This window comes from Carcharodon carcharias, chromosome 15 (assembly GCF_017639515.1).
Source record: "Carcharodon carcharias isolate sCarCar2 chromosome 15, sCarCar2.pri, whole genome shotgun sequence".
In the NCBI taxonomy this organism is placed as follows: Eukaryota; Metazoa; Chordata; class Chondrichthyes; order Lamniformes; family Lamnidae; genus Carcharodon; species Carcharodon carcharias.
Genome location: NC_054481.1, coordinates 89,904,014 through 89,929,782, shown reverse-complemented (window position 1 = coordinate 89,929,782; position 25,769 = coordinate 89,904,014). Strand labels below are relative to the sequence as shown.

The 25,769-nt window shown below is 42.7% G+C and overlaps 1 protein-coding gene across 5 annotated transcripts in view; it reads right to left on the bottom strand.

The window, feature by feature from the left end:
- Nucleotides 1–25,769, bottom strand: part of LOC121288335 (endothelin-converting enzyme 1-like) — a 340,217-nt gene that overhangs the window by 18,550 nt on the left and 295,898 nt on the right. For all 5 annotated transcript variants that reach the window (XM_041206886.1, XM_041206887.1, XM_041206889.1 and 2 more), the window contains 4 exons: nucleotides 20,729–20,806; nucleotides 13,796–13,899; nucleotides 12,026–12,136; nucleotides 4,579–4,646 (listed from right to left, as the gene is read on the bottom strand). In XM_041206886.1, coding sequence (XP_041062820.1) covers nucleotides 4,579–4,646; nucleotides 12,026–12,136; nucleotides 13,796–13,899; nucleotides 20,729–20,806 — 361 coding nt within the window. The remainder of the gene's footprint in view (nucleotides 1–4,578; nucleotides 4,647–12,025; nucleotides 12,137–13,795; nucleotides 13,900–20,728; nucleotides 20,807–25,769) is intronic.

The following is a 25,769-nucleotide window of genomic DNA, read 5'->3' as shown; positions in this document are numbered from 1 at the left end:
ATGCATGGGTACGACTGATCGAGTGTGCATGCACAGCCCCTGAATAGGTGTACCATATGCAGAAGGATTGATGAGTCTCACCAGTAACCACTCTACCCAATTTTAGGAAATTTTTGGTTATACACCCCAGGGACCTACTTCATTAACCAACTCCAGAAATCAGAGATAAAAGGCTGGTAAACGGGACCCTCTGTCTGTTGAGATAGAAGGTACAACTGATAAGATTTTCAAAAAGTGTATTGTAAAACATTTTCAGATGCAGCAATATCGTTTTTATAAAGAATCTTGACCTGTCTGAGATTAAGTAAGCCACTAATGAGGTTTATAAACCAGCTCTCAATCTATACTGATTTATGTCCGAGAAAAATAACTGTCCATAATTTTACTAAATCTCTCGATCTTTAAGTGCTCGCCCCTTGATTTAAGGAATGGCGGGCTTGGAATGTCTATTCTAATGTGAAGGGTGTTTAACTAAGGCTACAAGGTGGTTACCTGTTTGAGGTTAACAACAGATTAATTGCACTAAGCAGACCCCGAGTTCCATTCAAGGTCAGGCTCCTGTTAATACCTTTTTGTTAGGTGCAATTCTTGGTGAAAAGTATTTTCCAACAGTTTAAATAGGCAGTGATAATCTTCCTTTTTAAATATTATTTTAAACAAAACCTGTGACATAAATTCACCCCCTAAAGTGTGACACTGAAAGTGTGACAAATACTTATCTTCTCTATCCATAATACACTAGGTTTTGTGTAAATGTACACTTGCGGAAACATTTTCTGTCACACTTTCCTTGTCACGTTGCTCCTTATTGATTAGCTCAAAGTAAAACAGCAGCCTATCAGAATTGAAAGGATATGGAATATGCAAATCAGAAACAAGGAAAGGAGTTAAAAAGCTAACCATGAAAAATTAAATGATGCTTACAAAAACTCAGAATGATCGGTCAGAAGAACCTATCAATTAAAAAAGGTGAACCAATCACATCACCCAAACTAAATTTCCAAGTCCTTTCTCCATTATTTTTCTGAAATTTCTAAAGGCTCAAATAGGATTTTAATCAAAAGAAAAGAGTTCAAATATTGTTTCACAGAAATACAAATAAACTTTGTTTTGTTTTAATGGTTTGTCATGTTTCTGGATTTTTTTTTAACCACTTTTCCATGGAAAGGGTCCAGACACGAGTTTAATTAAGGTTTGCTTTAAAGGGGTAAAATTGAGTAGATAACCAGCTGGCATGTATGGTTAGGATCCAGACAGGGTGTCTGAGCCAGGTCCCTGAGGACAATGAAAGATAATTTGATTGTAATATTCATTGTTTGTACTGATACACCTTGTGATTCATGTTGTAAAAGTTGAACCTGATTGTATTTTTGTAATGGTTCGAAATGTTTTTGAAGATTTATGAATAAAGTATATTTTTGCAAAAAAAAAGAAAGATAATTTGACATTCCAGCAACAATTTATTCATTACTATTTCCCACTTATTCAATCCTATTAAACTCAATAGGGGCCCCTCCCAATTTTAAGTTGGTGGATGCAGCTCCTAGGGATCGAGTGAGTAGTCCAGCTTTATAGAAAAGATGATATGGGAGCTGGGCTTTAAAAAACAAATACCAATACCAAGAATCCCATCAAACAGCCAAATGCTCAGAGGTTAAAAAAACACAATTGAGCTGTAGGCCAGAATACAGAGCATTTTGTGTGTTTAAGTCCAACAAGACAACTCTCTGAAGTGAGATGAGAAGGCAATGTCCCAACACCATCACCATCCCTGGGTATGTCCTGTCCCACCAGCAGAGGTGGCTGCACAGGAGTACATAGTTAGGAGGGAGCTGCCCTGGGAGTTCTGAACATTGATTCTTGACTCCATGAAGTCTCATGGCATCAGGTCAAACATGGGCAAGGAAACCTCCTGCTGATTACCACGTACCACCACCTATCCCCCCCACTCAGCTGATGAATCAGTGCTCATCTATGTTGAACACCAATTGGAGGAAGCACTGATGGTGGCAAGGGCACAGAATGTACAATGGGGAGGGGGCTAAAGGGCATAGCTGCTAGACTGGGTCTGCAGCAGGTGGGCACCAACAAGAAGGAAAAACTTACTCGACCAAGGCCTCACCAACCTACCTGTCACATATGCATCTGTTCATGACAGAAACAGAAGGATGAAGTTCTGTCTTCACATTGAGGATACCCTCCATTGTGTTGTGTGGCACTACCACCATGCTAAATGGGATAGATTTCGAACAGATCTAGTAGCTCAAAACTGGGTATCCCTGAGGCACTATGGGCCATCAGCAGCAGCAGAATTGTACTCAAACATAAACTGTAACCTCATGGCCTGGCATATCCCTCACTCTACCATTATTATCAAGCCAGGGGATTAACCCTGATTAAATGAAGGGTGCAGGAGGGCATACCAGGAGCAGCACCAGGCATACCTAAAAATGAGGTGTCAACCTGTGAAGCTATAACAGAAGACTACTTGTGTGCCAAACAGTGGAAGCAGCATTCAATAGACAGAACTAAGTGATCCCACAACCAACGGATGGGATCAAAGCTCTGCAGTCCTGCCACATTCAGTTGTGAATGGTGTTGGGCATTTAAACAAGTCACTGGAGGAGGAGGCTCCACAAATATCCCCATCCTCAATGATGGAGGAGTCCACCACATCAGCACAAGAGATAAGGCTGAAGCATTTGCAACAATCTTCAGCCACAAGTGCTGGGTGGATAATCCATCTCGGCCTCCTCTAGAGGTCACCAGCATCACAGATGCCAGTCTTCAGCCAATTCAATTCACATGATATCAAGAAACAGCTGAAGGCACTGGATACTGCAAAGGCTATGGGACCTGGCAATATACCAGCAATAGTACTGAAGACTTGTGCTCCAGAACTTGCCAAGCTGTTCCAGTACAGCTACAACACTAGTATCCACCTAGTGGAATATTGCCCAGGTATGCCCAGTCCATTAAAAGCAGACAAATCCAATCCGGCCAATTACCGCCCCATCAGTCTACTCTCAATCATCAGCAAAGTGATGGAAAGTGGCCACTCAGCTCCTGACCTCATTACAGCCTTGGTTCAAACATGGACAAAAGAGCAGAACCTCCGAGGTGAGGTGAGAGTGGCTGCCCTTGACATCAAGGAAGCATTTGACTGAGTGTGGCATCAAGGAGCCCTAGCAAAACTGGAGTCAATGGGAACCGGGGGAAAACTCTCTTCTAATTGGAGTTGTACCTAACACAAAGGAAGATGGGCTGAAGGGCCTATTTCTGCTACTATGTGCCTATTCTGAGCTGGGCCCACCTCTTGTGTCCTTGGTCTTTATTTTAACTGAATCTATTCGAGCTTGGGTAAAGTTCCGGACTCTGGTTACTTACATGTCTGCAGTTGTCAAATGTGAGCTTAGACTTTGAGTATGGCCAGCTATTTAACCATGGGGTCCATGACAGTGAACCTGTCAGGCTCACCAGACACTGATCAAAGTTAGCAGCTAAGACATAACAGTGTAGAAGAACTACCAATGAATTTTCCCCGCAGTTTACTTTCTCTCTGACTTGCTATAGTTGTTGCCACATGGCTGTCTACCAGAACCTTCTCCTCTAATGCAAACCTGTTCTTAGCTAATGTGCAGACACATACATTGACCAGCAGGGGTCACTGGATTGTCAGCAGTGCCCTGGTTGGGATCAGATACAAAAGACTAAACCTGTGACCTTCCAGTTTTGTGTGGGACAAAGTGTCACACTGGGCACACTGCAATCAGACTCAGGGTGGTATATTTTGTGGATGCAGCATTGTGGGAGTATCCAAATCTTGGCAGGTTCCTAATAAAGACAAAGATTGGAGAATAGGAACAAAAGGAGGTTAAAAACAAAAAACTGCGGATGCTGGAAATCCAAAACTAAAACAGAATTACCTGGAAAAACTCAGCAGGTCTGGCAGGTGACCCTTCAGAAGGGTCATGAGGACTCAAAACGTCAACTCTTCTTCTCCAACAAAAGGAGGTTGTTCAGCCTCTCAAGCCCCTTCTGCCATTCAGTTAGATAATTTTGGATTTGTATCTGAACTCCATTTAACAGCCTTAGTTCCTTAACCCTTAACAACAGAAACTTATGGGGGGAGGGGAGATGGGTGGAGGGGAACGTGCTCCAGATTTCCATTATCCTTTGTATGTAGAAATACTTCCTAACATCACCACAGGAACAGACTAGCTCCAATTGGAAGGTTATATCCCTTGTTCTAGATTTCCCCACCAGAAGAAATAGTTTCTCTCTATCGACTCCATCGAACGTTTCAATCATCTTAAATACCCTTTAATCTAACACATGAAATCTTCTATCCTTGAGGGAATACACATGCAGTCTGTGTACAGCCTTTATTGTTTAATTCCTTTGGTCCTGTTATCTGGTGAATTGAGGCAACTTGAACCTGGCTCTCCAGAGATCTCCAATGCAGATGAACATTATGGACACACTGTACTTAAGAGGTGTTGGTCTCAGTCTCTCCAAAAACACTTCAACTGGGAGAGATCCCAACACAACAGTAAACACGAGTTAAAACCTCCATACCTTGATCATCAAACGCGTGTGTTAATTCATGGCCCATAACCACTCCAATTCCTCCAAAATTTAAAGCCCTATTAAGAGAGAAATCATTCTTGTTAGATTCTGAATTCACCACCGGGTGTCTCTGACAGAACCTTCCCCTGCCCACTGACTACCTGTAAATGCTCACATTTTTATACTTATAAAACAGCAAGGCCCATAGTACTGGGTGTCATTCAATGAAAAGTGCGGCAAAGAGGGTGGGATTATTCAAAACCAAATCGTTTACGAAGGCTGTTAAAAACCTGTACCTTCTAAAAAGGAGGGATGGTCGAGGAGGGGTAGGGAACGGAAGTTTGCAGTTCAGAGTTCTTGGGAAGAGAATGAATCAGGGCAAACACTGGAAATGGAAGCAAGATATCTGGATTTCAAATAGCACACGTGGGCCAGCGGGAAGAGAGAAGTTCGTCACTTGGATTTATTTCTACGCAATTCACACACAATACAAAAGATAAGGATCCGAGCATTTACGACAATTCAAATCCATCTGTGCATTTGGACTGTTCTGTTTCTATGGGAGGAGGGAGTTGTAAGCATTTCCTTGAAGGATGTTTCCCCTCAAGGGAGAGAAAGGGAGAATGACAGAGACAGAGAGAAAGATACGGGAGTCATGATGGATCGTTTGGAAAGAAAGCCAGAAAGCTGGATTCTTAAGTTACACACTGAAATAATGACAGTTAATTACCATATGAAAGTTTATACATTTACAATGAGAAAGTACTAATACTTGAGATTAAGAGTACTTTAATATTAAGGGTAGTACTTGAGATTACCTTAGAGCATTAAAAAAGTGAAAGATACAAGAGACCAAATGGTCAATTGGGTCTTGTGGTGCAGTGGGTGGTGTCCCTACCTCTGAGCCAGAAGCTCTGGGTTCAAGTCCCGCTTCAGAACTTGATGGCCACAGAGGGTGTGTTCATAATGTGGCCAAACAGGTTGACTAACAGCCTGTAAATCCTTCCAATATACCTGCTGGGAGGAGGTAAGAGCGGGAGAGTCTCCTGGTCAGCCATACTGCAAAAGGCAATGGCAAACCATGGCAGCACTTTGCCAAACATTATCATGGGCCAATCTAATGGGTGCCCATGGTTGCCAATGCCCTCTTAAGGTGTGGTACTTGAAGGAGGAGGAGGAGGAGGAGGATCAGATATTTGCTACTATATTATCATGAAGAATATCTATCAAAGAGAAATTTTTTTCACTTTAGACTGGAACAAAGATTTTGTCAAACAGGGTCATAAGTCCAGGGGTATTGAATTCCACACAGCTGGACCAGTGTTTTTGATTGATTTATGAGCTAAGGCAGGTTTTGGATTAACCAGATGTCCATTTCAGAGATTTCTGGTAGGTAAATGGCAGAATTCAACTGAAACATTTCATCAAACGAAGATGGTAACTGATTGGAACGAGATTGAAACATAAAAGAGCAATTTGCAAAAAAACAATGTATGGACCTGCCTGAGCTTCTGGTAATCAGAGTCGGGCTGCCACTCAGTTCCTACTTCGTTACCTTAAAATGTTTCGACCCTGGCTTGCACGACTTTCTGAAACAGGTGGGGCAAGATCTCTACAGTGCAAAGCGCTCTTGAGGCTGCCAGTCGAGTGCCGCTGAATCGGAGACAAGGAGGCCTCACCCACTCCTTTACAGTCAGTGCTGTCAATCAAGTGAGTTTAAATGTCCAGCCACTTTTAACCCAGGGAGAAAGTAGGTTTGTCAGGAAAGTGGTTGGAATTTGGGGTGGGTGGGGGGTAGGTGGGTGGTGGTCAGCCAGTAGGCAGAGGTGTGGGGGCTGAGAGGTTCAGCCAGTCAGGGGAAGATGGGAGGTGGATGGGGGATGGGATGTTGTCAGCCAGTCGGGGATGGGGGATGTGTTAGGCAGTCCACAGGTGGGGTGGGGTAAGGCAGACCAGGCTAGGCTGGTGGGAGGTAGTCAGGGGTTTGGGGAAGGCCAGTAGGGGATGTGAGTCCCTTTGGGGAGAGGGGTTTGCAGGAGTCCTGTGGGGGTGGAGAGGAGCAGTCAGTGTGGGTCTGTACAATGGTTACCCAAAAGCTAGAAGTGGTTTTAATTCTTCTGACTTTATTTGGGTAACTATTGATGTAACACAGTGGGAATCATCCGAAGTTTGTGAGTTAAATTGTAATTTTCACATGTTTCCCAGTGCAGGGCAATTGCCCATCGGAAAATTGCACTTCCTAGGTGATTGCCGTGCAATCCTTACCTGGGAACATCCGGGTGGGTGTTCCCCAGCACATCTTTGGGGTACCCACCAAATATAACACCCTGGATCTTGGAAGTTCTGGGCATCTTCAATTTTCAAAGTCTTAAAATACCTGTAATGCGTTAGTGTTGTCAAAATAGCCTGTGCCTGCACCAATTTGTATAGCTTTCTTCAGTAATATACTGCAGCCTCGGAGTCCTGACCATGTTTTCAGTGAGTTTTGGCTGATATCCTACGTGTATTTGCACGAGGTCTCTGTGTACAGCTACGTCCCGGGACACCTTCCTGGCTTGGGAGGGAGAACTAATAAAAGCTCCAGTTGATTTCCAGAGAGAAATCTGTTATTTAACTTCCAAACCTATGCACTTCTGTTCTCTCTGGGATTTACTTTAGAATCCCAGCGAGCATTTAGAAGCAGAGCTCTTGCTGCCAGTTGCTTTGTTTCCTGTGACTTTGATTTAATTAATTTCACATAAATGATCCACATTTACAGCAAGCCCTGGAATAAATGTGCTGATTACAACACAGTCCCACTCTACATTCTTACATTAAATGGATGGAGTCCCAGGTTTGACCAATCCATTTACCGCACAGCCTGTCTACAATCTCTCTGCTTTTAGTCAGCATTTTCATTTAGTTTGCCTTCTTCACTCATCTGTCATTTATCACAAAGCTTTGTGAAAAATCGTTTATCAGTCGTTTGAAGCTCTAAAAGTTGCACGCTTGTTAACTATCTCTGTAACAATCAATCATTCAGAGGGGTTCAGCCCAGGAAACAGTTAATATCAGCCTCAGCTGAGTGATTTTGCCCTCAAGCCAGGCCCATACAGTCCTTCCTGTACACACTATGTCAGGGGGGATGCACCATTGCCCTGTACAGGCTCAGTATTGCACCATGTGACTTTATTCTGCATACCATATAACCCAAAATCCTATTTTCTTTTTATTACAGACATGCACATGGCTCAGCAATACCCTCAAATCCTCGCCCTGTGTCCTGCAGACCAATACAACTTATATTAAATTAGAATGCATTGAAACAGGCCATTCGGCCCAAGGTGATTATGCTCTACCTGAGCCTCCTATCAACATGACCTCCTTCCCTTATGTACTTATCTAGCTTCCCCTTAAATTATCAACACTTTTCACCTTGGCCACTCCATGCAGTAACAAGTTTCACATTCCCACCACCTTGTGGATAAGGGAGTTCCTAACTGGATTTACGATTATATCCCTGGTCTTCGTTACAAATGGAAGCATCGCTACAGATAACTAATCAGAATCCTTCACGATTTTAATAATCTCTCTCAGGTCACCCTCAGCCCTCTTTTTTTTTTAAAAAAGAGAAAAGAGCTCTACCCTATTCCGATGATAGCTATAAGCGCTCAGTTCACCAGACACTACTAAATCATGTCCCATTTAGTCTTTAATTCCAGTGTTTATTTGCTTTCCCAGCACTTTGTGCTCATCAATATTGAAACTCAGTTCTCAGCCTGGCTTCCCAGCCACTCCGAATCCCTCTGTGCCAATGTTAAGATATTGTTTGTTGCGTGTGGCCTGCTTTTTCAGTGTGTAGTCTTTTAAATCTTTTTTGCATGGCTGTGCATCTGCTGTGCCTATCATGGAGCGTGGCCTGCGTGGTACCCCCTGGCCTGTTGCCTGGCTGCACACTCTTGCAGCTTAGAGGGAACATCGCTCTGCAGCTAATCACCCATTAAGGAACTGGAAATGGAAAACTGGTGAATGACTCTGAACGACAGAAGCAGCACAGGTTAAAAAGTGTACAGCACAGGAATTTGGCAGTGTTAAAAGGTGTTATGTAAATATGAAGAGTATAGCAAATAGAGCCAAATAGCTGAGGGCACAGAGAGATACAAGGCAGCATGGTATTATTGCTATAACGGAAATTTGGCTTAAGGAGGGGAAAAAAATGGCAGCTCAATATCCCTGGGTAAAGAGTTTTCAGAAAGGGGGTTTAAAAAAGGTGACTGTGTAGCATTTTTGGTTAAATAATCAATTACAGCTGTGAGGAGGGGTGATATACTAAATGAAGGACCAAATGAGGCCATATGGGTTGAGCTCAGAAATAAAAAAGGGGCAGCCACACTGCGAGGAGTGTACTATCGACCCCCAAATTGTGGAAGGGAGTTAGAAGAGCAAATATGTAGGCAAATTTCTGAGTGCACAATAGGGCAGTAATAGTTGGAGACTTCAACTACCCTAATATCAATCGGTTATGAATAGTCCAGGGGGCACAAAATTTTTGAATTGCATTTAAGAGAACTATATTTAGCCAGCATATAACAAGCCCAATGTGTGGGGCGCAATTCTAGATTTAGTCTTAGGAAATGACCTGTTTCCCCTAGCTGAGGGGTCAATTACCAAGGGGCATAGATTTAAAGTGATTGGTAGAAGGATTAGAGGGGATGTGCCATAAAACTGTCATATTTTTCATAACATTATTGTAGACTTATGGATGTGAGTGTGGATAGTTCTGTGTGACTGATTTAATTAGACTAGAAATGCTTATATTACAGGATTGAAATTATCAAAAGAAGTAGGTGTAAAACAGATGTTTGAAATGAAGATGGATAAGCAAGGATGAGGGTTCCACAGAGAGGGTGCGAATGAAATTTGCATTTTTAGATAAGTGTTGGGGTTGTTTGATTTTCAAATGGTGTAATGGTTACAACTAACAAGGTAAGAGAGGCAAAGCAATATGTTTATTTTCCCCAGAAGTGCTGACCATAATGATGGCATGAAAGGTTTTTATATTATGGGAAAAATAATTTTCAAAGACATGTAGAATAATGGGGTCTTACACATTAAAGATAGAGAAACATAAAAAGAGCGGAAGGCTATGTAGTATGTGGCCATGTAAGACCTAAAAGACACATCATGTGAAACAGACCTGGGGATAAACCTCTAGGCATTCTGAAGAAGAGGAGCTGTTCCAGAAACTAAAGTTATGTTAAAAAGGCTTTGGAATTTCACTGTCGAGTGGGTGCTGTAGCAACCTTGCTGTATTGCCTATTTAAATTTAAAATCTATTTGGACTGTTGCCTTAAAGGGCATGTGTAGTTGGGAGTCAGGTTAATTAGGAATTTTGGGATTTGTTATAACATCAAGTAACTGCAACCTTATGTATGTGTTTTAATTATTTTCTTTTATTAATAAATGTTTCAATTTAATTAAAAAATTTTTAAAAGTTGTTAGTGGACTCATTACTTCTCAATTTAGTACACAAATCTTTTCTTAATTGCAAAACCATTGTTATAGCGTGGCCAAGTTTCCATTGTGGACTTGGTCCACCCCCTGGCACACATGACCTGCCACATTGTAACACATGAGGAAAAATCTTTTCACCCAGAGGGTGGGTGGTGGGCATAGGAATTCACTGCCTAAATTGGTGGTTGAGGCTGAAATGCTCAACTCATTTAAAAGGTACCTGGATCTGCACCTGAAGTGCTGTAACCTGCAAGGCTGCAGACCAGGTACTGGAAAGTGTGATTAAAAATGAGTGGCTAGCTTCTTTTTTCTCATTTATGGCTGGTGCAGACATGATGGGCTGGATGGACTCTTTCTGCACCGTCACATTTTTATGGTTCGATGGTTTGAATCTAAATGCAGTGAAAAAACACAGCCATACAAGGCCCCAATGATAAAGCTACAATCACAGCCTTGATGAAGCATTGTTTGAGCACAACTCCGTGGTTATCCACTCACTATGGCCGTGTTATATTTCAAAAGCAACCGTGCTGGGGAGAGGAAATGGACAGACTGCACACCATTACTATCATGGCCACACTCATCTTGCCAGTAATGTTGCTCCCCATTTAGGGGAATACGGGGTTTTGGGAATGGGGAAAGGTCAATTTACCCAGTATGTTTCTCCCCCCCCCCAATATTTAACAGATTTTTGACTCAGTTTCCACCATAACCCCTCGATCTCTGTTATCCAGAATGTGTTGTCAATGACTTACTAATTACATTGTTAAAGTTTAATGGCAATTACATTGTTAAACAGGTGATGAGTACATCTATAAATGGGGATAGACTTGGCCTAAATAGCCAAGTGGTTATGGTACTGGGTTTGTAACCCCCAGATCAAGAGTTCAAATCTCACAATGGCAAACTATGAAACAATGTAACTTCATCTGAAACAGATGGAAACAGGTTTACTCAAAAGAGTATCAAGAATTCATTGGCTTGGCCTAAATAGCCAAGTGGTTATGGTACTGGGTTTGTAACCCCAAGATCAAGAGTTCAAATCTCACAATGGCAAACTATGAAACAATGTAACTTCATCTGAAACAGATGGAAACAGGTTTACTCAAAAGAGTATCAAGAGTTCAAATCTCACAATGGCAAACTATGAAACAATGTAACCTCATCTGAATAGGAACAGATGGAAACTGTTTGTACTCGAAAGAGTTATAAATGGGGATAGCTTGGACACTGGGGGGGTGGGTGGAGTAGTGTTGGCTGTGAGCTAAGTCAATAAACTCTCTCTAGCAAAGAAACCAGCTGTGTCTTAGTTTTATCTTCACCAACCAGTGTGGATCTGATTAACATGCATCTCTTGAATGGTCTACACTATTTGCCTCAGTAACTGTGCTGGTAACTCATTATTATTTCTATTATCCTCTGTTGGGTTTAAACCCGCTCCAATTTCCTATTTACTCCTGAATTTGAAATGATAGGTCTTCACTTTCCAACACTTTGGTCCGTGTGAGTAGGTGCCCCCTTCAAAACTGACAACTTCTACTTGGCCACCTCAAAGGATGGGCCCAAATCTTCAAACATTTCCTTCAAACAGCTACAAGCTGCTCTTATTTCAGATTTTAAAAATTCTCACCCTTTTTTGCAAATCCCTCGATGGCCTTGCCCCTCCCTGGCTCTGTAATCTCCCCTAAAATGCCATCCCCAAGATATCTGCGCTCACGTCATTCTGGCCTCCTAAGAATCTCTGATTTTAATTGGTCATGCCGTGCCTTCAGCTGCCTTGACCCCAAGCTCTGGAATTCCCTCTCTCGGCTTCTCGCCCCTCTCTTCTCCTTTAGGCTGTTCCTTTGGCCGAGCTTCTGGTCACCTGCTCTAACATCTCCCTGTGTAACTCAGTGAGTGGGTGCGTGTGTATATGGGTGAGCGAACTACTCACCATAACCAACCAGATTCGCCTCAGACTTACTTTGGGTAATCCCTGGCATAGAACGGAGCCTGAAGAATGCCAGCAGGGAACACAATCTCATTCTTTGTAGGGGAGTAGTACGCATTAACAGCTGGAGGGGTCATGCTCCACCTGTTGGGAGGAATTGCCACAATAAATATCATAGAAAACCGGATACAAAAGCAACACCAGAACTGCAGAACTGGAAAAGGCCCTTTTTGGATGTGAGCCTTTATTGAGAGTGAATGGTTAGAGTCAAAGTCAGAGGGGGAAAGAGAGAAGTGGAAGAGGTGACAACTGAAGCTGTTCAGTACACTTACAGGTCACAACTGCTGTCGGCATTTATTTTATTCAGCCACTAGAGGGGGCAGCTAACACAGGGTAGATCCCAATAGTCAGCAGGTTCTATAAGCCTGGGTTGGACAAGGAGTCACTCTGCAGAACTCAGCCTGCCTTCAGAATTGTGCAGGGCTCAGGACCTGAGTATCAGCCTGTCCAGACCCACAATACAGATTTCTCCAGTCCAGAATGGATGTGGCCCACAGCAAGGTAGCTGAATTTAAATAGCGGCTTTCACAACCTCAGGATGTCCCAAAGTGCTTTACAGCCCTGATGTGTCGTCACTGTTGTAATGTGGGAAATGTGGCAACCAATTTGTGTGCAGCAAATCCCCACAAACAGCAGTGCGATAATGACCAGACAATGTATTTTTCATGATGCCGAATGAGGGATAAGTATTGATCAGGTCATTAGGAGATAACCCCCTTGTTCTTCATTGAACTAATAATATGGGATCTTATACATTTACCAGAGAGGGAAGACAGGGCCTCAGTTTAATTGAAAGACAGCATCTCTGACAGTGCAGCCCTTCCCTTGATACTGCACTGCTGTTGTCAGCCTAGATTTTGTGTTCAAGTCTGTGAAATGGGGCTTGAACTAACAATCTCAGGTTCTAAGGTGATGGAGTGTTATCCACTGACAATGGTTCCCTGCTAATTTTCTTGATTCTTCAAACTGAGAGTCCTTCCTACAGATGTTACAGAACAGATAGCAAGCACTGGGAGTCCTGTCACTTGGGATCAAGCCCAGGGCATGTTCCGACCTCCCCTCAGCTGCATGAGGGTCGTCCAGTGCCTGGAAGTTGGGGTTTAACTCAGAGAGCTTTCCTGAATCCACTTATTGCCCTGCAAGCCCCCAACGATCATCTTATTGTGGATGAGGAGCAGCCATCCTGAAGCAGATCACTAAACCAGTTACTCCTGCTGAACAATGTAGACAACTCGTAAGCACATGGTCGGGCTGGGCAGTCATGCTCATACACTCAGCAGTGCACCAGCTATCAGTGACTGACCGCTTTGAGGGCAGTTGGCTCCATTGGAACCAAAACCCCAACCCAGGCCAATGCCAACAGGAGAGGAGGTCAAGATACCAGGTGGAGAATAAAGGATTCTAAGGCTGCAGTGGTGAGAAATGGTTTGTGGTTTGGTTTCCACTTTGAATAGGATTTGGATTTCTCTCTCCCGATAGCTTGTGGCTTGCTTTGTATTGGGAAGGTTTCCCACTACCTATGAATGACTTAAGTCTAACTCCAGAAGGTTTCATCAAAGATCCCTTTACTTACACTGTAGTACATTCTAAACTCCTAGGTAAGTATGTCTTTGTTGTACAGGCTATTCCATATTCTCTTCTCAGCCTCTTGCACATGACTGCTGATGTCCCTGTAACATCATAGTACACATCACTACCTCATTACCATAACTATCAACTGGTAATTCTACAAGGAATACTCACTGATCCTTGTTGGGGGGTTTCCGTAACTGATCTGCTGTCACACGTGCAGAGAAGTTGTAGAACTGCAGCACATTTTGGAAGTAGAGATCAGGAACCACTTCATACTGTGTGAACGCAAACAATGGTCACTCAATTCCTCCCTAATAACCAACAATGTCAACCTTTCATTATGAGAAACCTCAATTCTTGTTCATCCTAGTTAGAGAAACACACTAGGTTACCTCACAGAGCAGTGAGGGGCTGTACTAATCCCCACTATCTGTCCTTCAATCAGCTCGTAGTCGAGTTTTACCTCCACTCCATTTTTTCCTTTTATACTCTTTTTCAACAGAATCTATTGATCTCAATCTTGAAAGCTTCAAGTGACCTCCAGCATCCACACCCTTTTGGGGATGAGTGTTCCAGATTTGCAATGCCCATTGTGTGAACAAGTGCTCCCTGATTTCACTCCTAATTGACCTAGCTGTAATTTTAAGGTTATGACCCCTTGTTCTGCACTTACCCCACCAGCGGAAGTATCCTATTGAATCCTTTTTCATTTTGAACACTGCAATTAGATTGTATCTCAACTTCTAAAGTGAAGGGAATGCTTTTAACTAAATTATACATATGAATCACTTAGACTTTGGATTCCAGGACATTGTTTCAATGTTTGCAGATGGCACACAGTGTAATTAACAATAAGTATAGCAGCAGACTTCAAGAGGGCATAGACTGGTGAAATGGGCAGACACATGGCTGACTAATTAATGCAGTGAAATGCAAAATGATGCATTTTGCTAGGGAGAATGAGGAGATGCAATAAACCTGAAGTGGTCCAATTTTAATGGGGGTGAAGCAACACAGAGACCTGGGGTTGTATGTACACAAATCTGTAAAGGCAACTGAAAAGTCTGAAAAAACACATTGTGGGGGTGGGGGGGGTGCTTCTTGTCTTTATAAACAAAGGAATGGAGTAGAAAAGTAAGGAAGTTCTGGCAAGCTACTGTAAAACACCATTAGGCCTCAGCTGAAGTAGTGTGTTCAGATCTGGCCTCACAATAAAGAGGATTGTCATGCCTTTGGAGAGGCGCAAAGGAGATTTACTATAATGATACTGGGAATGAGGGGCTTGAGTTATGTTGAAAGGCTGGAGAAACTGAGGTTGTTTTCCTTGAAAGTAGAGATTAAGAAGGAATTTGATAAGGGCCTGGATTTTCATCACCAAGGCAGGTAGTGCGAATGGGTTGCTTGATTGACAGCCCTGGCTCTCCGATCTCTACTGTCAATTTCACAATATTTATTTACTCAAGGCAAAGAAGTTTCAAGTGCTTGCAGTTTCTATTATTGATACTTTAAAGGGTCTGGATGATTGACACTTTTATTGCCCTGTAATGAATTTTTTTTAAAACATAGTGGAAAGTAATGAATAAATTACTTTTTAAAAAAAGGTTTCTTTTAAACATCCAACTGTCACTACAGGATTCATTGGTTCTATACAGTGTACAGTGGGTCAAAGGGCATGGAAGCACCATAGCTTGGCATAGGGCATGAGGGGCCATGTTGAGGATAGTGTGGGTGGAGTGTCATAGCCTAGCATAGGGGACATGAGGAGTGGGTGGAAGGGCAAGTCCTGGCATCGGGGCATGAGGGGCCATACCTTGACAAAGGGAGGACCTTATTGAACTCAACCTGTAAAAAGGACCCCTCAAGCAGACTAGGGTTCATGACTCCTCTGAGGGGCTGTGAACCATGACTCCTTAAAAACCTGGCCTGACCATGAAAGCTGCCGAGGATTAGGACATGCCTTTCTCCGCAATGGAGCCAGCCAGGTCGGGAGTGCTGGATGCAGGCTTTTACCCGCATCAGACCGCACCCTTTAGAGGCACTCCCAAAGAATCAGACAGACCGGGAATGGGGTTGGGAATTCTGGAATTGGGTCTCGCCCACAATTTTTAAATTCCAGCCGGAGGTGCTCAACATCATGAAGGGTTTTGGTAAAGTAAAACTGTTTTCAGTTTCCAAGAATCAGTAACCAGAGGACACTGATTTAAAGTAATGAGGGAAAAAAGGGGAAATGAGAAGTACCTTTTCACAGATTTATGATGATCTGAAAGGACAGTGGAAGAAGAAGATTCAATAATAACTTTCCAAAGGGAATTGGGTAAGTACTTGAAAAGGAAAATTTTGCAGGGAAAGAGCAGAGTGAAAGAGTGGGACTGTCAAAGAGCTGGCACCAGCATTGATGGGCTGAATGGCCTCCTTCTGTGCTGCATCATTCTATTATTCTATGAAATGCCTTTGGCCTGCCCTTCGGGGTTCTGGTGATGTGGATTTAGGTGTTGGCCATTGCGCCAGGTTTCATGGGTGCCAGTAAATGAGGTAGAGGTGGTGATAGCCCAGTGCCATCCCAGCCAGCTACACCTTCACTCCGTCCCCTCACCTCAACCCCCACCCCACCCCAATTCTGCCCTTTTCCCTCCAGTCCAGCTCCCCTCCCTTGGTAACCCTCAGAGATGCCAGGGCAAAGTGAAAGGAGCGGAGACCCAGTGAAACAAGGCCCTTCCCCATTATTTGGCCTTTGTGTATGGGGAAATGGGTGGGAGGTCAAGAGTCAGGAAGGTTGGCCCTTTCCTACGGGAAAGAGATCGCAAACTGTGTTCTGCCGGCTGTTCAGCCATTACCTCCTAATGAGAGTTTTGGGTGCAGGCAGGGGGGGCATGGTTGTGTAAAGACTCAAGGGGTGGCCAAAAATATAAACCTGAAACTGGGCTTGTTGCACAAGAGACACAGTGACCTGGTAAACTGAATTTATTTACAACATGTCACCTGTACCCTGGGCCTCTCAGAGGACACAATCGAAACCAGGAACCAGCTGTGTGGTTGTGGTTTTAGACCTGTGTCATTCTGCCTCTGGCTCTGTAATTTCATATCTAGTGAAACACAGAGAAAGAGGAAGCAGCTCTGTCTAACAGACCCTTATTGTAAGTAAACTGGCCCAGCCCTCTCCGATGAATATCACGAGTAGATAGCTAAACACAGGCAATGGCGCCAGTCCAAATTCCACCCAGCCCTTATTTTGCAAAGCTGCCCAATTCACACAGCACTCGTCAGTGTGAAAACAAGGTCAGTGTGCAGCTCGAGTGTGGTTGCTGCAAAATCCTCGTCATCCCGTTATGCAGATCTCAATTACACCAATACACTCAGCCAGTGCTATCCTTTAAACATTAACTACATGGTCTTTTTGCAGACAATCTGATGTTACTTTGACCTGCATGGTATGGTTAATGATCACATAAACATGCCAATGGTTAGACAGGGTAGATGCCGGGAGAATGTTTGTTCTGGCTGGGGAGCCTAGAACACAGGGTCGCAGTCTCAGGATAAGGGGTCAGGCCACTTAGCAGCGAGATAAGGAGAAACTCTCATTCTGAGCTTTGGGAATCTTTGGAATTCTGTACCCCAGAGAGCTGTGGATGCTCAGTTGTTGCGTATATTCAAGACAGAGGTTGATAGATTTTTGGGCATTTAGGAAATCAACAGATATGGGGGTGGAGTGGGAGAGTGAAATTGATTTATAAGTTCGGCCATATTCTCATCAAATAACAGCCTTGAGGGTTCATACAGACCACCTGCCCAGTTGTGATATATGAGAACACTCAGGCAGGAGTTTATAGAAATTATCCATACTTCTATTTCAATGGTTGTGTATTCTTCAATGTTGTCACAATGAGATTTTTTGACTACATTTTCCACAGGAATAAAATTATAGAATCTCTCAGCCAAATTGTTTGTCCCACAATCCCCACTTTCTCCATCTCCTGTAAACATATCCTTTGTAAGTATTTATCCAATTCCCTTTTGAAGGTCACTATTAAATCTGCTTCAGGCAGTGCATTCCAGATTGTAACAACAAGATGTGTAAGGAAATGTTGTGAGTTCCTTTTTATTTTTTGCAAATTACCTTAAATCTGTGTCCTCTGGTCACCAACATTCCTACCAGTGCTAACAATTTCTCCTCCTTTACTTCATCCAAATCCCTCAGGATTTTGAGCACCTCTCTTAAATCTCCCCTTACCTTCTCAATTCTTTGTCCTCCTTGGATTAACTTCTATATGTTATGCTTTTAAAGGGGGTAAAATATATTCACACCAAGTTGAAAGAAAGGTATTAAATAGTGTGTAGCTAAGATGTTATTGAGCTAAACTTTGATGTCATTTCTCTATAGATTGAATAATAAAGCAATTCTTTAGCTTGCCTTGGCAATCGATGAACACCTTGCAACCATTATGTTGGGGATTCTCTGCTCTTTTCTGGCTGTCGATACAGGGTTATAAATGGAGTCAGAATCGGAGCAGAGACAGAGATAGGTCCAGCAAAGGCTGTAAAGTCAGTCATTTGGGCAGTGTTCCGGCCAAGGATGGGCCCAGTTGGCACCAAGTTTCTCCTGGCTCTGCTGCTACCCCATCAGCATCAGACCAATGCAGCACTGACTGCTGCATTAGTGAGGGAAGCCACGACAGTTGCATATGTGGTGACACCATGACCGGTGCCTTGGGTGGCCCAAGAGACACACTACAGCAGGTCGCTGTGGGAGTGACAGTGGAATTGATGAATCAAAGTTGTCAATTTTTCTCAACTGGGATTACTGAAGGTTCACAAAACTGATTCCTGCGATAAGAGGATTGTCTTATGAGGGACAATCAAGTAGAATGGGTCTATATCTTCTGGAGTTTAGAAAAAAATGAGAGATGATCTCAATGAAATGTATAAAATTCCCAGAGGGATTGACAGGGTAGATGCGGAGTGGCTTTCCCGCCCTGGCTCGAGAGTCTAGAGCTAGGGAGCAGAATAGGACAAAACTGAGATTAGGAGAAATTTCTCCACTTAGAGGGTTGCTAACTTTTACAATTCTCTATCCCATATTAATTTTGCAATCCTGTCACAATGAAGTGCATGCTCTAGCTGTAAGTGAGAGTAGCTGTTAGTAACTGGGGAAAGATTGAGGCATTATTCTCAAGTATATAAAAGAATCGGTTTCCACCTGTGGAGAAGGGGAAAAGGGAGTCTGTGCCTATGTTCTTTGAATTTTATGAATAAACCTATTTTAAGGAAATACAGGCTCCAGATTTCTCCCTTACTCAGTGAATGAGCAGTGAGTTCGAACATCCCAGAGGGCTGTGTATGTTCAGTTATTCAGGATATTCAAGACAGATTTTTGGGCATAAAGGGAATGTGGAGTTGTTATAGAAATCCAGCCAAGATCTTACTGAATGGCAGAGGAGGCTCTCGGGGCTGAATGGCACACTCCTATTTCTTGGGTCATTTAATTATATGGAAGTACTTTGCAATGTTAATACTCCCCAAACTTCCCTCCTTATTTGCGTCTTTGCCAGCTAACTCAGTGCTTTTGATCCATTCTGCTGTGCATTTGCTGCATACAATTTACGTAGAAACAGATGTTCAAGATTTGTAATGTCGTTTAATCCCAAATTCTTACCATCGTGTGTGGTGTACATGTTGAGTACTCATTGAGGAGAGGGAAGGGGGTGCAGGGGTTGATTTTGGTTAAAGGGCTACAAAAGTGAAAATGACATGTAATTGACAGCATCTGACATCATTTCAGTATCACAGAATAACACAATCTGAGTCCAATGGGTCTCAAAGCTGGAGCTCCCTTTAAAGCTGAGGTTTCTATTGTCACCCTAGATGGATGAACTACAGAGAGTTGGAGCCTAGAGAGTTGAGACCTGAAGAGTTGAGAGTCGGAGCCCAGAGTGCCAGGAAAGTCGAGAGTTGGATTGAATGCCATCCTGGTCCAAAATTGGATGGGGCAGTGCGGGGTAAAGTCGGGTGACAATTATCCTGTTGTAGCTGGGTTGGCTGCTAGCTGCTTCATTAATATCTGTAGGGAGACTGGGCCCAGAACGCTACTCTGTTTCTTTGCTGCTGACCCCCAGGAGAGAAACAAAATCAGTCCCCGAGACAGGGGCAGGGGCAGAAAGCCCAATAGGTCTCTTTTAGATGGGTCTGGATTTGTCACCTCCATTTCCCCTTAGGCCTCAACAATCCACTCATTCAGACATTGACCCAGTCCAAGGTCCAAAATAGAGACCCTGCTTGATCTTTGGGGTTCCTCTACCCCCACTAAGCAGCCTCTTCTTCCTCCTCAGTGACCCAGCTGTAGCACCATTCAAACTTTCCTGTCTTGTATTCAGTTGCTCATTCTTGGCAACAACAGACTAACCAGGAGACTACTCTGTAGACTTAATGACACCTACCCCGATCCTGGAAGATAATTTAGAGTCACAGTGGGATTGGGGAAGGGGGGAATGGGGCTATCAAGTCCTGGCCTACTGCAACACCACCTATAAGAGGAGAGGCCAGCAGGCCCAGGCCTGGCGAGATAGTCGGGTTTGGGGTGAGCCCAGGAAAATTTCAGCATCTAGATGTGTTAATGTGAGTGGATGATTTGGGGATTATCAGGAGGAACAGTATCTGCTGTAAGTAGGATTGCCAACCCTCCAAGATTGGCCAATCTCCAGTATGCTATTCTGTGCATTCCTGGGGAAAAATCATTGGGACATTAAAAAAAAGCAATCTTTTCTAGTCATTTTCTTTGAACATTTCTCTTTACCAGATATAAACATATTGAAAATAGGGGGAAAAAGGCTGTTTGGATGACAGTCAACCATCATCCAGTTGGGTAATGAGTTTTCTTGCTTTCCAATTGGTATGGATGGCAGTGTGTCACAAGTATGGATGTGTTGGCCAACTAATGGCTGGAGTATAGGGGCAAGCTATATGATGAAACCTCCAGTAATACATTTAATCACAGTTAGCGACATTAGCTGTAAATGGAGCTAATTGTATTATGTAGTCACTGCATAATGATACATTCACTTTCACCAGGACACTGAGACACAAACAATAAACCATGAAGTATCTGCTTACATCATTGAAGAGTTTATCCAACTCTTTAGGATCCATGATGAACTTTGGATAGCCAATCATGTCATAGATTGAATCAGCCTGTCCAACATAAAACAAAATCACAAAGTTAAGCAAGGGCAAGTGTTGAAAATGTAAGTCTAAAAATTGATGACTGCAGTATCACCTATTGAACACGTATCACACCTGTGTGCAAATCCTCTCTCTGTTATTGAAGGAGTTTGTTTGCACTGAGTTGAATGTGTGAATCAGTGGTTCAGATGCAAATGGAGGTCCTCAACTGTTTATTCTATAGTTTAAGGTGACAGATGTACAGGTGGAGGGCATTCATTAGGTGATCACTTGAGTGAGACTTAATGACCACTGGTTGTAGGTTATAGAGTTAGGAGCTATGATGCGCCCAGTAGGTAGCAGTGATCATAATATGTCTGAATTTTACATTCAGTTTGAGGGATAGAAGAGTGGGTCTAAGGTTAGTATTTTAAATTTAAACAAGGACATTTATGAGGGCATGAAAGCAGAGAAAGCTAAAGTGAACTGAATCACAGAATAGATACATTTGAATGAGAAAGAAAAGTTCCAAGGGGAGGACCCACCATCTGTGGTCAACTAAAAATAGTTAAAGATAATATCGAACTTAAAGAAAAAGTATATAATTGTGCAAGGATGGGTGGCAAGTCAGAAGATTGGGCAGGATATAAAAACAACAGAATGACCAAAAGATCGATAAGGAAAGAAAAAGTAGAGCACAAGAGAAAGCTAGCTAGAAATATGAAGACAGATAGTAAGAATTTCTATAGATATTTTTAAAAAAAGGGTTAACAAAGTGAACATTGGTAATATAGAAAGTGAGTCTGGAGACTTAATAATGGAAAACAAGGAGATGGCAGATGAACTAACAGGATTTTGCATCGCTCTTCACAACTGAGGACAGAAGTAACATCCCAGAAATAGATATAAATCAGGAAATGGAAGGGAGAGAGGAACTCGGGAAAATTACTATCACCAGCAGAGTGGTATTGAGCAAATTATTGGAGCTGCAGGCTGACAAGTCCCAGGTCCTGATGGACTTCATCATAGGATCTTAAAATAAATGGCTGGTGAGATATTTGAAGCATTGGTTTTAATTTTCCAAAACTCCCCAGATTCTGGGAAGGTTCCATTAGTTGGAAAATAGCAAATGTTACTCCATTATTCAAAAAGGGAGGGCAACAGAAAGCAGTAAACTGCAGGCCAGTTAGCTTAACATCTGTCATAGGGAAAATATTAGATGCTATTATTAAAGGCATTATAGCGGGCACTTGGAAAAATTCAGAGTAATCAAACAGAATCAACATGGTTTTGTAAAAGGGAAATCATGTTTAACCAATTTATCGGAGTTATTTGAAGAAGTAACATATGCTGTGGATAAAGGGGAACTGGCGGATGTACTGTATTTAGATTTTCAGAAAGTATTTGCTAAGGTGCTACATCAAAGGTTATTGCAGAAAATAAAAGCTCATGGTGTAGGGGGTAACATTTGGCTTGGATTGAAGATTGGCTGGCTAACAGGAAACAGAGGGTAGGCATAAATGGGTCTTTTTCTGGTTGGCAGGATGTGACGAGTAATGTGCCACAAAGATCAGTTCTGGGATCTCAATTATTTACAATTTATATCAATGACTTGGGTGAAGGGACCAAGGGTATGGTTGCTAAATTTGCTGATGACACAAAGATAGGTAGGAAAGTAAGATGTGAAGGGAACACAAGGAGGCAATAAGGGGACACAGGTAGGTTAAGTGAGCAGGCCAAGGCCTGGCAAGTGGAGTATAATGTGGGAAAGCATGAAATTGTCCATTTTGGCAGGAAAAATAAAAAAGAAACATTATCTAAATGGTGATAGATTGCAGAGCTCTAAGGTGCAGAGGGATCTAGGTGTCCTTGTGCATGAATCACAAAAGGCTAGTATGCAGGTACAGCAAGTAATTAGGAAAGCTAATAGAATGTTATCATTTATTGCGAGGGGAATTGAATACAAAAGTAAGGAGGTTATGTTTCAGTTACAGGACATTAGTGTGACCACATCTGGAGTAGTGTGTACAGTATTGATCTCCTTATTGAACAAAGGATGTAAATGCATTGGAGGCAATTCAGAGAAGTCTTACTATCCTAAAACCTGGAATGGGTGGGTTGTCTTATGAGGAAACGTTGGACAGGTTAGGCTTGTATCTACTGGAGTTTAGAAGAGTAAGAGGCAACTTGATTGAAACAGATAAGATCCTGAGAGGTCTTGACAGGGTCAATGTGGAAAGGATGTTTCCTCTTGTGGGAGAATCTAGAACTAGGGGGTCACTGTTTAAAAATAAGGGGTTACTCATTTAAGACAGATGAGGAAAAATTTTTTCTCTCAGAGGGTTGAGAGTCTTTGGAACTCTCTTCCTCAAAAGGCAGTGGAAGCAGAGCCTTTGAATATTTTTAAGGCCGAGCTAGATAGATTCTTGATAAGCAAGGGGGAGAAAGTTTATCAGGGGTAGGCAGGAATATGCAGTTGAGATTACAATCAGATCAACCATGATCTTATTGAATGGTGGAGCAGCCTTGAGGGGCCGAGTGGCCTACTCCTGCTCTTAATCCGTACGTTCGCATACATTTGTAATGTTTTACTTTGTGAATAAATCTAAACCTTTGTGAAGATTGACTTCTGATTTCCTCCTTCACCAACAGGTTGTCAGAAGTTTTAATATGCCCTACTTGGGGTTATTTTAAATTATTTGAAAATCGCAATAAATAGCAGAAAGAGAAACTTTTGACAAGCTCGTGTGATTTTTGGACAATAACATTCCTTGGGAGTCTCGAGAGGAAACTGACACTGAGCATAATCCCCAGATCACCCACAAGGTGAAGAAATGAGCTGGTCACCTCACAACATCGACACTGCAGTCAGAGCTTCGACTCAACACAGCTCGGTTTAAACGAGCCCACTTCAACTGCTATACTTGCATGAAACCAATAAGATAACACAACATCCACATCTGGCCAATAGAGAATTCAATAGTGAAACTTTTGGTAAGATTAAAAAAGAACAACTTTGTCATCGGGTATGTGACCTCGATATTCATACTTGCACCTTTGTCTGTCAGTGAAATGGTTAGGAACAAAGGAGAGTGTTTTTGATAATTGCGAATGCCTTCCTGCTTTGACTAGTGTGCAACCTGATACATTTGTGAAGTAAACATACACGTGTGAAGCATCTGAGTTGTGGGTAACCCATATCCCACTAAAATTAGTGCATGCGGCTAAAACGGTGTTGTCATAGCAACACCCATGTCTGGTCAGTGATTTCCACTGGGACAACATCGAACTTAGTAAACAATGAGTGTACTGCCCAATCAGCAGTGACAATACTGACTGCCAATCACCACTGTGGAAGAGAGTTAACAGACAACATTTAGCTGTTTAGCCATCATTTTACCTCAATTATAGTGTCTCGGGTAAGGTTCATTGAGCAATATTTACAGGTCAATTAGGAATAAAGTAGTGTAATTCTCTACAAGGGTTTATTATAAGTCATATAATTGATCTAAAGTGGCAATGATTATCATGCAACATTGATTCTGAACCTTAATAACATTAATAGCAATTTTAATTATACTTCAGGCTATTCAAATCAGTTAATGGGCCCACTGTTCAGCATCTCAGGGGAAATGAACTTTTATTTTAAGTGGTTTCCATAGTTACAATATTGTTTGGTCATGGGCAGGATTGCGAATATTCAATCAAATCAGTTGTGTACAAATCCACTTGGGCAGTTTTGGATTCTGTGGGAGGTGTCAGAAGTCCCAGCACAAATATTCTGAGAGACTGGGCCCATGAGTTAGTTTTGCACCAATATATCCACTTCTCTTATGCCCAGGGCCATTTATTTTGTCCCATTTTTTCAGGGGCCCACAATTGTCTTGCTGGGTTAAGAAGTTGGGTGCAGCAGTGTGTAACTCAGGGATGTCGATTAGAACAGCCCCCAGTGTTAAAGCAGCCCAAGGCTTGGATTTCCCCCCCTCCCCCCACCCCCAACAACACTGGCCATCAGACTACAGGTCATCTCCTCCCAGTAACCCATCGATTTCCTGCTCCCTGAGAGTGTGTGCCTGAGTCGAGCACCACGGTCTCCTGTGCCAGTGATCAGTCAATGAAAAGAGACTTCAAACAGAATAAATCAATCTAAACCACCCTGAAGAGAGGCCAAATCAGGCCAAGTTTTGTATGGGTTGTGAGACTCTCCCACCAGATGGTCCTTAGTCTGCTTTACTAAAAATTCATTCTCAGGATGCGGGCATCACTGATAAGCTCAGCATTTATTGCTGGTTCCTGGTTTCCCTGAGAAGTGGTGATGGGTGTGCCTTTTCAACCTACTGGAATTGTTTTGATGCAACCGAATTGCCTGCCAGGCCGCTTCACATTGACTAGAGTCACGCCAATCAGACTGGGCCAGGACAGCAGGCTTCCTTCCTTTGGGGACATTAATGAATCATTTGATACTTTACGAAAACCCATCACCTTCATGGTCACTTTTACTGGTATCAGCTTCTCTTTCATATTAAATTGAATACAATTTGCCATGGTGGGTATTGAATTGCTGGCCTCTGGTTTGCTGGTCCAACAACATAACCACTGCATCACTAGTACCCAGTACAGTGCTCCATGTTAATGTTGCAATCCCGTCACAATGAAGGGCATGCTCTAGTTGTAAGTGAGAGCAGCTGTTACTAACTGGGGAAAGGTTAGGGCATTATTCTTAAGTATATATAGGAGCTGGTTTCCACCTGTTCAGCGGGAGGGAGAAGAAAAGGGAGTTTGTACCTGTGTGCTCTGAGTTTTGTGAATAAACCTATGATAAGGAAAGACTGGCTCCAGATTCCTCCTTTACTCAGTAAAAGAGCAGCAAATTATAATACTCCAAGGCAAAGTAACAAAGATGGAAATCTACCCCATCTTCAACATCCACCAGGAAAGGTGCAAACCTTCAGCACTGTACTTTCTACAGACTCAAAATTCAGTTTCTCCTGAA